The sequence below is a fragment of the Eretmochelys imbricata genome, chromosome 11 (assembly GCF_965152235.1).
Source record: "Eretmochelys imbricata isolate rEreImb1 chromosome 11, rEreImb1.hap1, whole genome shotgun sequence".
Lineage (NCBI taxonomy): Eukaryota > Metazoa > Chordata > Testudines > Cheloniidae > Eretmochelys > Eretmochelys imbricata.
Window position 1 is genome coordinate 62,078,174 of NC_135582.1, and position 17,385 is coordinate 62,095,558.

A 17,385-nucleotide genomic window follows, 5' to 3' on the forward strand; every position below is an offset into this window, starting at 1 on the left:
GTGCCCGGAGTCCGACCAGGTGGTGGACCCTCTGGTGCTGGCCGACACCCAGAGCACCGCACTGGCCTCTTCACCCCACCCGGAGGAGGCAATTGCGGCCCCGCCCCCCTCCGTCCTGCAGGAAGACTTCAGGGCCCACCAAGAACTGTTAGAGGGTGGCAGTAAGCCTCCACCTCCAGGCAGAGGAGATGGAGGAGCCCTCAGACTCCCTGTTTAATGTGTTGTCCCCAATGGTAGGGTAGCCTTGCCTCTCCATGAAGGGGTGGCTAAGATTTCAAATGCCCTGTGGCAAACACCGGCCTCGTTGGCCCCCATCTCTAAAAAGGCGGAACGCAAGTACTTTGTACCCGCTAAGGGACAGGAGTACTTGTATACCCACCCGGTGCCCAACTCCCTGGTGGTCAAGTCGGTCAACCACAGGAAACGGCAGGGTCAACCAGCCCTGACCCCAGAGAACAAAAACTCTCGGAGACTGGACTCTTTTGGAAGAAAAGTTTATTCATCTTTGAGCTTCCAGTTACAAGTGGCAAACCATCAGGCTCTCCTGGGCTGGTACAAATTCAATCTATGGGGCTCCCTGCCCAAGTCTGAGGACTCCCTCCAGGAGCGCGATAGGAAGGTGTTCAAGGCGCGAGTGGAGGAAGGGGCAGCAGCCGCTAGGGCGTCCCTGCAGGCAGCCTCGGATGCTGCGGACATGGCTGTATGATCAGTGGCCTCCGCAGTGTCCATGAGACAGGCGTCCAGTGAGGCGCAGTCTTCCATGCAGGATCTCCCGTTTGACGGGAAAGCTCTGTTTGGGGAGGAAACAGATACAAGGCTGCATGGCATGAAAGACTCCCGCATGACCCTCCAGACTCTGGGCCTCTATGTCCCAGCTCCGGCAAGACCTAAGTTCAAGCCACAGCAGACTCCTGCCCAGGCCACCCTCATGAAGTACGAGGCCGCCCATAAGAAGTAGCGGGACTATAAGAGACGCGCTTGGAGGCAGTCTCGGCCTGCCTCCCAGCCTGGGTCCTCCAAGGGCAAGCAGGTGGGGAAAAGGCGTTTTTGACAGGACGCTCGGGGGCACCCCACCAGTCCTCATCAGGGATCCACCCCCAATGAAGCTTCCCTTCTCCAACTGGTTGTGTGCTTTTCTCCCGGAATGGTCACGGCTAACCTTGGACCTATGGTCCTCAACACCATCTCCTAGGGTTACACCCTCCAGTTTACTTCCTCCTCACCCAACCATGCCCCCGCCCCCCTTGGGGGACCCCTCGCACGAAGTTCTGCTCGAGCAGGAGGTGGGGCGGCTCCTAGGTCTAGGAGCGATAGCGGCGGTGCCCGAGGAGTTCATGGGCAAGGGGTATTACTCCAGTCATTGCCTTATCCTGAAGGCCAAAGGGGGGCTCAGGCCCATCCTGGACTCCGAGGTCTGAACCAGTACATGGTGAAGCTCAAGTTCCTCATGGTCTCCCTGGCATCCATCATCATCTCCCTGGATCCTGGGGACTGGTACGCTGCCCTTGATCTACAGGAAGCGTACTTCCACATCCACATATTTGAGGGGCACAGGCTCTTCCTCCATTTCGTGGTGGGACAGAATCATTACCAATTCACGGTCCTCCTGTTTGGTCTGTCCACTGCCCCCAGGGTGTTTACAAAATGCATGTTAGTGGTAGCGGCCTACCTCAGACGGCAAGGGGTCCAGATATTTCCCTATCTGGACGATTGGCTTGTCAAGGGCACCTTTTGGTCGCAGGTGAGGGATCACATGGTGCTCCTCCTGTCCAGGTGCACCATCTTGGGTCTGTTGGTAAACAACGCCAAGTCTACATTAGTCCTGGTCCAACGCAGAGTTTATCGGGGCGCTCCTGGACGCAGTGTCAGCCAGGGCCTCTCTCCCACCAAACAGATTCGAGACCCTAAAAGGTCTCATCAACTCGGTCACAAGGTTCCCGGTGACAACAGCCAGGGTTTGCCTACAACTCTTGGGTCACATGTCGGTGTGCATGTACATGGTCTGTTATGCCAGACTCAAGATAGGGCCCCTCCAGCTCTGGTTGGCCTCAAAGTTCTCCCAGGCCATGGACAGGATGGACAAGGTCCTCATCGTGCCGGACTCTGTGATCACCTCCCTACGATGGTGGTCCACCCCAAACAACATGCTCCAAGGAGGCTCAAGACCTGACCTTCCATATAAACGTCAAGGAGCTCAGAGCAGTGTGGCTGGCCTGTATGGCCTTCCGCTTGCATCTGGAGGGCAAGGTGGTCAGGGTCCTCACAGACAACACGACCTCAATGTTCTATATCAATAGGCAGGGAGGGGCCCGATCCTCTGCCGCAAAGCCCTCAGGCTGTGGACTTCTGTATAGCCCATGACATCCACCTGAAGGCCTTCCACGTACTGGGCGCCCGGAACGAGAGGGTGGATCACTTGAGCAAGGACTTTTCCTCGCAACATGAGTGGTCCCTCCATCCGGAAGTGGCCCACTGGTTCTTCTGAAGGTTGGGAACTCCCCAGGTGGACCTGTTCACGACTCGGCAGAACCGGTGATGTCCCCGGTTCTGCTCCAGGGGGGCCTGGGGATGGGTGCTATCTCCAATGCCTTTCTCCTGTCCTGGTCAGGCCAGCTTCTCTATGCTTTTCCCCCGTTCCCTCTAATCAGCAGGGTCCTGGAGAAGAGAAAGACAGACAAGGCCCGGGCCCTCCTGACTGCTCTGGCGTGGAACAGGCAGCATTGGTACAGGTCCCTCACGGGCCTGGCGGTAGCTCCGCCATGGCCATTGCTGCTCTGCCCAGACCTGCTCTCTCAGGACCAGGGCCGCCTCCTCCTCCATCCCAGACTGGTGGCTCTTCACCTCGCGGCATGGCTGCTCAGTGGTTAGGTGGAGAGGAAAGGATGTGCTCAGAGCAGGTTCAGCACATCCTCCTCGAAAGTAGACGGTCCTCCTCTCACTCCACTTATTTGGCGAAGTGTTCCCAGTTTTCTAGGTGGGCGGTGGACCAGGGTGTCTCCCCAGTGACCATCCTGATCCAGCTTATCCTTGGTTACCTTCTCCACCTGAGGGCCCAGGGCCTGGCGCCCTCGTCAGTCAAGGTGCACCTGGCAGCCATATTGGCCTTCCATCCGCCGGTGCAAGGGCACATGGTATTTTCCCATGCTATGACTGGCCGGTTCCTTAAGGGTTTGGACCGTCTTTTTCCGTATTCTGGACCCCTGGTCCTGCAGTGGGACCTAAACCTGGTTTTGGCTCATCTCACGGGGCACCCATTTGAACCACTGGCCACGTACTTCTGGTCTCACCTCTCGTGGAAGGTGGCCTTCCTGGTTGCAATCGCGTCGGCCAGGCGAGTCTCAGAGCTCAGGGTCCTGACCTCTGAGCCGCCGTACACGGTCTTTCATAAAGACAAGGTCCAGTTCAGCCCACACCCTGCATGTCTACCACATGAGTCAGGACATTTTTCTACTGGTCCTCTGCCCCAAACCTCACGCATCCAGTGAGGAGCGCCGTCTCCGCACACTCAATGTGAGGTGGGCTCTGGCTTTCTACCTTGAGCGGACCTAGCCATTCAGAAAGTCCTCGCAACAGTTCGTCGCCTTGGCTGAGTGCGTGAGGGGCCAGCCGATTTCCACTCAGCAACTTTCCAATTGGATCACTTCGTGCATCAGTTCCTGTTATGAGCTGGCGAGTGTCCCCCCACCGCCCATTGTGAGGGCACACTCGACTTGGGCTCAGGCCTTGTCGGCTGTCTTAGTGGCCCACGTCCCCATCCAGGACATTTGTAGGGCCGCCACATGGTCTTCAGTTCACACGTTCACCTCGCACTATGTGATCATCCCCCAAACCAGGGATGCCGGGTTCGGCAGGGCCGTACTCCGTCCTGGGAACTTGTGAACTCCTACCCATCTCCAACAGGTATAGCTTGGAATCACCTATTGTGGAATACGCATGAGCAATTACTCGAAGAAGATAAGATAGTTACCTTTTCCATAAGTGGTATTCTTCGTGATCTGTTGCTCATGTCTATTCCACATCCTGCCCTCCTTCCCCTCTGTCAGAGTTGTCTTGCAAGAAGGAACCAAGGGTGGGGGGAGCGCGAAGCTCCCCTTATACCGCACCAGGCAGGCGCCACTCCAGGGGTCGCGGGAGGGCGCTCCCTCCTACGGGTACTGCTAGGGGAAAAACTTCCAGCACCGGTGCACGTGGCTCACACACCTGTTGTTGAACAGACATGAGTAACGCATCTCGAAGAACACTAATTACGGAAAAGGTAACTGTCTTTTTCTTAACCTTGTGGCACGATTAGTAGAGACACCAGCCAACTCCATTTATGTATTTAGGGGCAATTATTAAATTATGTGCTAAAACACAGGGTCTGGCATGTTCTGCAAGGAGGCAAATATTTACCTAATTTAGCATTGTTCTGGAACCTTCCCTGTTACCTTACCCAGGGAAAAGGGACCTACTTAACCTGGGGCTAATATATTTGCCTTCTATTACTCTCCTGTAGCCATCTGGCCCAACCCTGTCACAGTATGTATTGATGTTGTGAACATGAAGGGACTGGTGGTAATCAAGTTTAAATTTTAGATCAGTTTCAAGATAATTACATTATAAACCTTATTCCCCACCCAGTGGCTCTAACTTATAAATGACAGATCTGATTATGAACTTTTGGATTAACTCTGGGAGCCTAGGAGAAGTGATAATGACATAGTGTAGGTTTATCGTCAAGCTAGATCAGTATTAATGTTGTAATGTGTTTCATGAGAAAGAGATTCATCTGCTTTGGTAGAGGTTAGAGAGAATTAGAAAAGGCAACTGTAGCCTTTATAATGTTGATGGTTTGATATTGCCAATGGTATGTCAAACTGTAGTAGCCTGTGCCAAAGGTTTAAGCTCCCTAAGAGCTGCGATATCTGAATTTGCGGGTGACAACCGGTAATAGAAATATCATTAGGATTGGAGACTGTAGGAGCACACGGGGAGCAATAGCAGTGACCACAAAAACATTCACAAGTTATCAATCTTCCCTTTATTAAAAACCCTAATACACAGATAATCAATGTTTTATATACATAAATGAAGATGGAGGATTACCATAAAATGTCCAGCATCATTGTTTTCAGACTCACATCCCCAATGGTACCACTGAGATGGGTAGATCTCTCATCAGATGGTCATCTGTGGCAGGTCTCCTGATGGATTTTTCCTCCCTATTGATGCTGAGGGAACCCTTTTATTCTGTGTTACACTCACACCCATAATCATTATGCAGATGCAAGATCGTTATAACCCCCTTTCCCTTATCAGGACTTTGACACCCCATAAATGTTGGGGAGCCCCCACTTTCCGTAGCCTATATTCTGAGTTCTCTGTATCATCGTTAACATTTACATCAATAAGTTCCCATGGTAACTTGCAGTCACTGCAGAATTTTCCATGATGTTACTATCGCGCAGCTTGTAGTAATGACCAGCACGTGGTCGCATATTTTCCTGAACATCACCCATTAACACATCTTTTATGATAATCTTGCAACTTTACTGGTACAGGGTTACCCTTGGGTCAGCTAATCATGTCAACTTGTTTCAGGCCTAAGGCCTGATATGGCTAAGCTGAAATTTGACACATCTCACTTTACAGTCTTACCGTACTTGTATACCTAACACACTCTTACCAATAATATATGCTTATCAATCCTATATCCCTATAATATTATCCTACATATTCCTACACTATTACCTACAACATAAATCTGTTCCTCTCACATTGATTACATATGAATTAACCCCAACAATAGAAAACAATTAAATGATTATATAAGGTATTTAGCTGCATAACAAAGGTGTGAAATAAGAGGGATGGCCTCAACTGGCAGTTTTCAGAGTAACAACCATGTTAGCCCTGGTCTACACTAGGACTTTAGGTCGAATTTAGCAGCGTTAAATCAATGTAAACCTGCACCCGTCCACACGATGAAGCCCTTTATTTTGACTTAAAGGGCTCTTAAAATCGATTTCCTTACTCCACCCCTGACAAGTGGATTAGCACTTAAATCGACCTTGCCAGGTCAAATTTGGGGTACTGTGGACACAATTCGATGGTATTGGCCTCCGGGAGCTATCCCAGAGTGCTCCATTGTGACCGCTCTGGACAGCACTCTTAACTCAGATGCACGATTGTTTGCCGTTGCTCTGATGCAGGGAGGGGCGACTGACGACACAGCTTACAGGGAGTTAAAATCAACAAAGGGGGTGGCTTTACATCAAGGATTATTTCAGGCAGGACTTCACGGAGGGTTCCAATAAGAAATGGTGCACCTAAGTTATTGTTCTTATTGGAACAAGGAGGTTAGTCTGGCCTCTGATTGATACATGGCTAGATTTACCTCACTGCACCTTCTCTGTGAGTGACTGCAGTGTGACCTAGAGGAATGAGTCCCCTGGGGCGGGGGTGGGGGGGTTGCAAATGAGTACAAAACAAATCTGGTCTATTTCTTGTTTTGATACTCTCCATCTATATTTTACATCTTTGGCTGGCAGCAGACGATGCAGAAGGACTGCATGCCATCCACATCTCAGGGCTGCTCGGCAGAAGATGGTACAATAGGACTGCTAGTGATCCTCATCTCTTGCCTGCCCGACAGAAGATGATGCAATAGGACTGCTAGCAATCTGTATCACCTGCCTGCTCACCATAAGATGGTTCAATAGGACTGACTGCAGGACTAAAGAGAATGACCTGATCAAGTCACTCCAAATTTAGTCCCTGTGCCCATGTCTGCCCAGGTGCTCCTGATTGACCTCACAGAGGCGACCAGGAGCACCTCGGACATGATGATGACGGGTACCAGTCCTATTGCACCGTCTGCTGCCACAAGGCAGTGGGTTGCTGCTGCTGTGTAGCAATGCAGTACCGCGTCTGCCAGCACCCAGGAGACATACGGTAACAGTGAGCTGAGCGGGCTCCATGCTTGCCATGGTATGGCATCTGCACAGGTAACTCAGGAAAAAAGGCGCGAAACGATTGTCTGCCCTTGCTTTCACGGAGGGAGGGAGGGAAGGGGGGCCTGACAATATGTACCCAGAACCACCCGCGACAACGTTTTAGCCCCATCAGGCATTGGGATCTCAACCCAGAATTCCAATGGGCAGCGGAGACTGCGGGAACTGTGGGATAGCTACCCACAGTGCAATGCTCCGGAAGTCGACGCTTGCCTCGGTACTGTGGAAGCGCTCCGCCGAGTTAATGCACTTAGAGCATTTTCTGTGGGGACACACACACTCGAATATATAAAACTGATTTCTAAAAAACCGACTTCTATAAATTCGACCTAATTTCGTAGTGTAGACATACCCTTAGTCTGTATTCACAAAAAGGAAAGGAGTACTTGTGGCACCTTAAAGACTAACCAATTTATTTGAGCATAAGCTTTCGTGAGCTACAGCTCACTTCATCGGGTGCATACTGTGGAAAATACAGAAGATGTTTTTATACACACAAACCATGAAAAAATGGGTGTTTAGCACTACAAAAGGTTTTCTCTCCCCCCCCACCCTACTCTCCTGCTGGTAGTAGCTTATCTAAAGTGATCACTCTCCTTACAATGTGTATGATAATCAAGGTGGGCCATTTCCAGCACAAATCCAGGTTTTCTCCCCACGCCCCCACTCCCCACAAACCCACTCTCCTGTTGGTAATAGCTTATCTAAAGTGATCACTCTCCTTACAATGTGTATGATAATCAAGGTGGGCCATTTCCAGCACAAATTCAGGATTTAACAAGAACGTCTGAGGAACAGTGGGAGGGGGGGAAGGAATAAACAAGGGGAAAATAGGTTACTTTTTATAATAAATCAACCATTCCCAGTCTCTATTCAAGCCTAAGTTAATCGTATCCAATTTGCAAATTAATTCCAATTCAGCAGTCTCTCGTTGGAGTCTGTTTTCAAAGTTTTTTTGTTGAAGGATAATCACTTTGAGATCAGAAATTGAGTGACCAGAGAGATTGAAGTGTTCAACTGGCAGTGTAACACTGAAGAATGAAGGGTTGATGTGCCACTAAAAGAAAGGGAAGAATTTGGCGACTGTGATCGTACAATGATGTTGCCAAATAAAAAGCTTTCATTTAAAAATAGAAATGTGATCCTTGTGTACTGTTCAGCACTTGAGTGTATATAGTTGGTTCTTTAGTAGTAATGGTTGGTGCAAGCAGAGGCTTGTGCCAAAGTATAGGATGTATTGCATCTACAATGTAAGGGAAGCTCTTGGAACATAACTGAATTAAGCTGTCAAATTAATTACAGTCTTTCTTAAAAGAACAGTTTAGAGCAAAGCAGTACAGCTGTGAAAAAGAATCTGAGAAGTCTTTCAGATCCTTGATGCTTCAGGCTCTAAGTAGCTCAGGTTGGGCACCCAAATATTAAGGCACTTTGGCAAATGTTGCCCTTTGTTATTACTTAAAGGCCGTACTTTATCCTGAGTCTTTGTGCAAACCTTTCATTATTCTTCATGCTGAGGGGTGTTGGGTATCTGTAACTCCCATTAAAGTGAGCAGAGCTAGCCAGTGCTCAGCATCTCTCAGGATCAGGCCACTGTTATCAGTAGGGGAAAGTGGTTATGAACTGTGGATAATTTATGTCTCTCACTTTGTAGACCTGGCCCATGATCACAATTAAAATGTAATATGGCCCTTGCCTGCTTTAGAGCATCACTAGAAACTGTAAATTCTAGAGGAAAAGAGGTATGAAATACGACCAATTAGGGAACTGATCTGAGTTTTCAGCTTGTATCCTACCATGTAACAGTAAACCATCCTCCCCAGTACAGAGGGGATGAAAGTCCACAGCACTTCTAAAATGTAGTAGGGAGATTCCAAATAAATGGAACAGCTAGCAAAACATTCAAAGGGATGGTTGGGAGCCAAAATTTGACACAATCCCTGTGAGTAATTTACCCTCACGTCTAGATTGGGAGCCACTGCACCAAAAAAATAAAAGCTGCAAGAGAGTCATGTCATTGGCACTATCATTGACTAAAATTAATTGATAGTGCTATGTCTTTATTATGCTGAAAGGGCTGTGTAAGGATAACATCCATCTGGAAAGTCAGTGACCGATTTGTTGCCTTGTTTTACTGTAATATGTTTAGATCAGAAAAAGTGATTTATTTAGATTCTAAAAAGCTTGTAAGCAGTGTTAGTGTATGTAGCTAGGGAGTAAGGTCCATGCTAATGAATTTGCTTATTATAAAAAGTTTTATGTTAGGCTTTCTCAAACAGAGAACGTTGTTTGAGGAATTAGTTTTCCAGGAAATTCCTTGATGTTTTATTGGTTTAGGTTTCCTTTTTTTATTTTTGTAATCAGAAATGCAGAACTGGTCTTCAAAAGCACGTGTAATTTTGTTCACAAGAAGTATGGTAGTATAGCCTTCACACATTTTGAAAGTTTTTTTTAAATAGATATCGGTCAGTATGCAAAAACCATGATGTAAATTAAAGAAGCACTGTAAGTTAAAATAGTAATACCCTGCCTTTGGTAAAGAAGAGCAACTTGATTTTTTTGTACAGAACAGATTTATATTAGTTTGAGAAAAGAAAGGTATGGTGCTGAAACTGATCTGCAAAAAAGGAGGAACATTGATTATCACTATTGGCAGATGCATTGATTTTGATTTTCTAAATAACTATTTGAAATTAATTTACTGACCATTAAGGAAAGTGTTATTGTATCCAGAGAAGCAAAACTCTTATGACCCTATTTAGAATATGCACTACATGCTACTCCATTGAAAAGAAAGAAATTGATGTAAAACACATAACTTGGTTGCCTTGAGCATGGCATGGAGATGCCAGTCAAAGGCTGAGTAGAAGGCAGTACACAAACATTTTTACCATCATGGCTACTTCTACTGATACTAAGCATTACATCATATTCTAGAGTGCTGCTTTACTTCAAGCATTTCAACATGAAATATTGGAAATCATACCATAATTGCATATTCATGTTATAGAGTTTTTCCACCTCTTGACACAGTGTTGGCATTGTAAAAAGAGTAATGCGAGCTGTGAGTGTTTAACTGGAGAGATTTCTGCTTATTAGCAATATGCCATCTTCTGTCATCAGAGGATGATCATGTGGGTCTTGCTAACTCCCCAAATCTGTACATTTTTATTAAGTGGTTGTAGTCCTTACTCGTCACTTACATTTCAATGAGCATTGCAGGTGCTGGCTGCAAACAAGTGGCTGGTTTCACCAACTATAATTAGGGCTACGATTTTTTCACAGAATCCATGACTTCCAGAGACCTCTGTGGCTTGAGCCCATAGTGCCTGGAAGCTGCAGGGTTCCCCCACCACCCATGGTGGCTGGGAACTGTGGGGGCCCCGAGCTCCCAGCCACCGCAGGCGGCACGGGTGCCCTGGAGCTTGGAGCAGCCGCAGGTGGCCAGGGTGCCCTGCAGTTCCCAGCTGCTGCGGGTGGTGGGGGTTCCCTGGGAGCTCCCAGCCCCCATCGGCAGAAGGGACCCTGGCAGCTCCCATCCGCTCCAGGCGGCAGGAGTGCCTCAGAGCTCAAGGGCAGCTGGGGTGCCCCAGAGCTTGAAATCACAGGCAGTGGGGAGATCCTGCAGCTCCAAGCTGGGGCCCTGGAATGGTGTGGGGACCCCGTAGCTTCCCAGGTCGTCATGCATCATGGGCTTCTGTAAATTTTTCTTTATTTTCCGTGACCTGTCTGTGACTTTTACTAAAAATATGTGTGACAAAATCTTAGCCTTAGTTATAATGTATTTCTTGAGCTGTGCAAATAACTGTCAAACAAATAAAGCATATTATGAAAATAATCATTACATTATATAGATGTATCCTACAGTGATCCAAATGTCTGTCTCTTTTTTTTTTTTTTTTTTTTTAATTCAGCAACACAAAGTATCATCTTTAATGTGCATACATTTACTCCTGGATTCTGCACCAAAAAATAAAAACTCTGCTCACAATATTTTAAAATTCTGCAAATTTTAAAGGTCAAAATAACACTGCATAATCACACCAGTTTCAATTATTTGATAATTTATTTCAAAATACGTGTCAGCAAATATGTCTGTAACAATACAGACACACACACACAAAAAAAATCCTATGACAACCCAGTCCCTGTTTCTCTGCTCCCCTCCCTGCCCCCCAGAGCCCAGCTGGGGGGGTGGGGCAGACACCCAGAATCCCTCCCCCCAAAGAGTCCAGCTATGGTCCCTCCCAGCCCCAGTCAATACACCCAAACCCCCTACCCCTCAGAGCCCAGACGCGGCACCCCCCTTGCCCAGATACCCACATCCCCGCCCCCCCCAGCCCAGACACCTGCCCCCACTTCCCCACCCAGAGCCCACGGATCTAGAGGGAGAAAAAGCCTGATTCTGGGTCCCCGGCTTGTGTGGAGTTTCCAGTGCGCTCCCATCTCCTTCCCTCAGGGCAGTACTTGGAACTGCAGCTGCCAGGAACCCTCTACTTCCCTCTCCCTCCCTCTGGCAGTGTCTTCCAAGTGCGAGCTGGGCTCTCCCAGGTCCAGAGGCCCCTAGTGGCTGCCAGCAGAACTGCAGCCCATTTTGGTAGGGAAAAGGAAATTCTGCACACACACAACGTTAATTTCTGCAAAATTCTGCATTGCGCAGTGGTGCAGAATTCCCCCAGAAGTAATACATCTTTATACTGCTCATTTCCATTTGTTTGTTTGCTCCCCATTCCTTACTTCCTGGTCCCAGAGATAAATAGATTTTTTGTAGTTCATTTAACTTTCTTACATTAAAAACATACATATGTCTATATAGCATTCTCATTAGGGAACATTATAGTTGAATTTTTGTACTGTGTGACGTTTTCTGTATTCACTGCTGTCTTGAGATGCTCAGAACGTTCTCAAGCATTTTCCTCTTGGGCTGAAACTTTCCATGGTTAGCCTTTGTTATGATTTCAGAGGTAATTTCTTCTCTAAATGTTTCTTCAAAAATAATCCAGCCGTTATTAAGTTAGTAGTGATGTGGAGAGAGGGGTTTCCCTCCCCCAACTTTTAAAAAAAAAATCGGATGCCTTTCTGCAGAGATATTCCAACAGTGGCTGAAGCTTAGAAATAAAACTTTCTATGTGGCTAGGCCTGGCTGAGGAAAAAAGAACAAAAGTGAAAAATGAATGTTGCCATTATTGTACAATACTCTGTGGATTAATGTTTTTTTATATTACTTAGGTGTGAGGCATTATGATGGAATACACCCCTTTATTCACACCCTGCACACTATTGTAATAATCTTTATACAATCTGTGCCTTGTGAGACGACATTTGAAAAGTCATAACTTGCTGATTAGTAATATCATGGTAAAGTGCTTGTTTACAACATTATATGTAAAGGTCTGAACAAAAGCTGAAATTATGACTGAAGTGTGTTTCCCAGTTAAGTCTGGAGAATGTTTAAACCAGTTTCTCAAAGACAAAGGGCAAGCTGATTGTATATTTTTGTAAGATTTTTCAGTTTATAATCATTTCACTCTTCCTTTTCCCCTCCAATATTAAAATCTAATTTTTATGTGTGAAGCCAGTACGTAAGGTATGCTTCAGTTATATGGGTTTGTGCCTTTTAATAATATAAACCTGTCTCCAGCAAATCCAATCATCAACAGAGTTTTAAAAAAATCTATGAATCTTGGTATCTTGGGTTTTTTTTATAGTTACCATGTACTGTAATACAGCCTGCTTCAGGTAATTACCATATATTATAGCGGTTGCCATTAGTGACTGCTATAATTAAGGTTGCAAATCAGTTTCCATTATAATCCCTTGTTTTCACACAATCATAACTTGTCAAAACATTAACCTTTGGGACTGAAGTTTTCCATGCTTACTTTCAGCTTGAAGGTAGATATTTTGGGGGGCAAAGTTTGAAATATCATGCAGGAAACTCATTTCCAGTCTTCTTGAGTTCTGAGGGCTGTTTAACTGGGTAATGAAATGTGTGTCTGACTCTCATCTCCTCCAGAGACCATGTGCCCTAAAAGAATGAGCATAGGCCCTGGAACCCAGACCTCTTTTTGTGTTCCATTCCCACTTCGGCCTGGCCTCAACAATACTTTGCACTTACACAGAAATTTACAAAGATTACTTGGCCCTGGCTACACTACCACTTATTTCAGCAAAACTTATGTTGCTCACTCAGGGGTGTGAAAAAACACACCCTTGAGCAACCTAAGTTATACCGACAAAAGCGCTGGTGCGTACAGCACTTTGTTGGTGGGAGAGCTTGTCCCGCTGACATGGCTAGTGCTGCTCATTGGGGTGGTTAAATTATGTCGACGGGAGAGCTCTCGCCTGTCCACATAAAGGGGTTACATCATGAGCGATCTTACAGCTGCATTGGTACAGATGTGCCGCTGTAAGCTCTGTTGTGAAAAATGACTGGGAGTATATCTACACTAGAGTCTCTCCCCAGAAAGTAGTCCAAATTAAATTGTTGTTTTACTGATGAGGAATGCGGGCGGTGTGTGTTGAGAGAGTGGGGGACATAGTGGTCTAGTGACTTGATCATGGCCCTGTGCATCAGGCGACCTGGATTCTAATGCTGAATCTGACGCTGACTTTCAGGTTGACTTTGGGCAAGACACTTTACCAGTCTGTTCCTCTGTTTCCCATTTATAAAACTGGGATGATATTTACCTTCCTTTTAGATCTCCATTGAGACTTAAACGTCAATCCGGGTCTGACGGCTACATACAATACTACAACTTATTGCACAGTAGTTGCTATTCAGTTTAGTCATTTACCACACAGTGGTGTCTAAGATGCTACAGTTGTTCTTCATAGAGAGAATAGGAAGTTGCTTTTGTATTACAGGTCTTACTGTGGTCTTTCCTGCAACTGTGGGTAAACACTGAGTTTTTAATGGTGGTCGCAACAGGGAAGGTTGTATAATAACTACCAGTTTGTATTATATTTTGTATGACTTGACAATCTTTTATGCTGTAAAGGGAGACCAGGCATAAGTCCAAAGAGGTGGATAGGCAGGTAGAATTAAGGATAAGCTGTCAGCCTTAATGCTCATTTCTCTGCTTGATTCAAGAGCCTTAACATTACATTAGCACTTGTTCTTTTGCATAAAATTATTTTTAAGAAAAGGTGATTGGTTTTTCCACACAAGCTTCTGGGAGAATGTTTTAATTAGTTTCATGAGATATAGAATAATAAACTGAAGTATACTTACTATGCAAAATTACAGTTTTTGTTAAGTTTAGATATAGTTCTCCGCTATTTATTCTGTATGCAGACTGACATGACTATATAGATCCATTCTTTGCAAGATGATGTAGACTGTAAAGATATGAATTATAAACCAGTTTTTTTTCATAACATAAAAAAGCACAGATCCTACAAAGGGATCTGCTTCCAGGAGACCTGATGCCTGCACAGAGTCCATTGACTTCAGTGGGACTTCCTGCAGATATGAGAATCCCCACTTGTGGATTCTTTTCCAGGATTTAAGCCTCTGACCTGAAAATGTTACAATTCTCTAAAGTCCTATGATTTTTCTGGCAAAATATGGTATTTACAAAATCAGTTGCCCTGCCCACAACTGAACTTCGAATGTAGAAATGCTATGGGCCTGATCCAGGGCTCACTAAACCCCGAAGCAGTCATTCCATTGAATTCAACAGGCTTTGGATCAGGTGCTAGGTCTCTGAGGTATCCCAGGTGGATCAGAGAAAAAAAGCCTTTATGCAAACCATTACAAACTCAAAAATTAGTATATCATGTGTGTGAAATTATTTGAAATTATTTCAAAGGCTACTGGTTTTAAAGGAATTTCTGATCTCTGTCTGTGTCTCTCTCTCTTTGTCTCCTCCAGTGGCAGATGAAAGCCAGGTTAGTTCATTGGCTGGACACAAACAAGGTAAGAACTTTCTTGCACCTTACTTCACCTGCCCTTCCCTGAAAAAACAGCCAATTTTTGAGCAACAGATGGATCTTGCTTATAGCAACTGTGGTGGCTGAAAGGTTTGCAAATTAATGCATAACTTCACTTCCACAGTGATAAATTAAGGCTTACTTATTGCTTGGCAGTATATGTAGTTGCATACATAGGCTGCGATCACTTGCAGGAAAAGTAATAACGGTTTCTTTAAAAATATATCTATTGAACACTGAGTACAGTGTAAGTTAAAATAAGTAAAGGACAAAACCTGTAGTCTTTTCACGTGCCAATGTAGGCACTTAAACAGTGTAAATTGTGAACAATATAAATGTCTCATTCTCTTTGTCCTCCTGGAAGAATTTCAGTTTTCCACTCTCACAGTCTGAAATATTGAAGATAGACAGCCCTACTGAAGCTTTGACTATTGTTTTTTCATTCCCATTTATTCATCTACAGAAGTTGTTCTTTCAGTATGACTATACTAATGAAAGGATCCACTTTTTCTTAAACTGCTTAAGATCTATATTCGTTAGCAATGAAGGTTTATATCCAGCAGTGTTACCACAAAGTCTTGTAATAACAATTCTGTGAAACAAGTTGCAATACTGTACAAGATGCAGTTGCTTTATTACAGTAACAAGCCTTGTGGATAGGGGGGAAGCAGTAGACGTGGTATATCTTGACTTTAGTACTGTCTCGCATGACCTTCTCATAAACAAACTAGGGAAATGCAACCTAGATGGAACTATTATAAGGTGGGTGCAACACTGGTTGGAAAACCATTCTCAGAGAGTAGTTATCAGTGGTTCCTAGTCAAGCTGAAAGGGCATATCAAGTGGGGCCCCACAGGGATCAGTTCTGGGTCCAGTTCTCTTCAGTATCTTCATCAGTGATTTAGATAATGGCATAGAGAGTACACTTATAAAGTTTGCGGATGATACCAAGCTGGGAGGGGTTGCAAGTGCTTTGTAGTATAGGATTAAAATTCAGAATGATCTGGACAAACTGGAAAAACAGTCTGAAGTAAATAGATGACATTAAATACGGACAAATGCAGTGTACTCCACTTAAGAAGGAACCGTCAGCTGCACACACAAAATGGGAAATGACTGCCTTGTAAGGAGTACTGCGGAAAGGGATCTGAGGGGTCATAGTGAATCACAAGCTAAATATGAGTCAACAGTGTAACTCTGTTGCAAAAAAAGCAAACATTCTGGGGTGTATTAACAGGAACGTAGTAAGCAAGACACAAGAAGTAAATCTTCCGCTCTACTCTGTGCTGATTAGGCCTCAACTGGAGTATTGTGTCTCGTTCTGGGTGCCACATTTCAGAAAAGATGTGAACAAATTGGAGAAAGTCCAGAGAAGAACAACAAAAATGAGTAAAGGCCTAGAAAACATGATCTGTGAGGAAAGATTGAAAAAATTGGGTTTGTTTAGTCTGGAGAAGAGAAGACTGAGAGGAGACATGATAACAGTTTTCAAGTACATAAAATGTTGTTACAAAGAAGAGGGAGAAAAATTGTTTTTCACCTTTGAGGATAGGACAAGAAGCAATGGGCTTAAATTGCAGCAAGGGCAGCTTAGGTTGGACATTAGGAAAAACTTCCTAACTGTCAGAGTGATTTAGCACTGGAATAAATTGCCTAAGGAGGCTGTGGAATTTCCATCATTGGGGATTTTTAAGAGCAGGTTGGACAAACACCTGTCAGGGATGGTATAGAAAGGATAATACTTAGTCCTTCCATGAGTGCAGGGGACTGCGCTAGAAGACCTCTCAAGAAATTCAGTGCTGTTCCTTATTACATGTTTTGATGCTATATTTTTACATCAGTTTGTCAGATCTGAAACAAGTTCACCTTTTTACTTAATTTGACGAAGTTTAATTTTTCATAAGACTGTTGTTTTCCTAGTGCAAGTGTATATCTAATCATTTTTTGACCATTAGAGCAGTGGTTCTAGTAAAAAAAAAAAAAATAATTTTTTTTAATCAGAATTTCTTCAGTGTCAATAAAATTCTTTCAACGTCTAACTCTGAGAAAAGTAGCAAATGAAAATTCAAGGCTTGGTGGGGTGGGGGGGAATGTTTTTATGAAATGTCCATCACAGACCAGCATTTGCTCTACTTATTAGGTACAGTGACAATCCCTATGGAGTCATGAGCCTGGTTTATCACTGATTGTCTCTCTCTGGTCTGGCACAAGAAATGTCTGTGCCCGTGTTCTGTATCTTCTCACATGTGTGGAGAGCTCCAGCTTTGCTTTCTGATAGTTGTTCTCTCTGTTTAGGTCTTCTGGTTTTCTCATGAGATGCTTTTCTCTGTCTGGAACATCCACTGATGTCCTGATTCAGTGCTCAAAGAGTTACTGTGCAGCTTTCCTTACAGCCACGTTTGTCTCCAAAAAATGGATTTAAAGGCCAGTTAATAATGAGATTTCTGCATGTTTATGGTGT

General features: G+C 45.0%; 1 protein-coding gene across 3 annotated transcripts in view; it reads left to right on the top strand.

Annotated features, from left to right (window-relative positions):
• PARD3B (par-3 family cell polarity regulator beta) overlaps positions 1 to 17,385 on the top strand; it is a 615,914-nt gene that overhangs the window by 372,854 nt on the left and 225,675 nt on the right. For all 3 annotated transcript variants that reach the window (XM_077830252.1, XM_077830251.1, XM_077830253.1), the window contains one exon: positions 14,866 to 14,910. In XM_077830252.1, the coding sequence (XP_077686378.1) occupies positions 14,866 to 14,910 (45 nt within the window). The remainder of the gene's footprint in view (positions 1 to 14,865; positions 14,911 to 17,385) is intronic.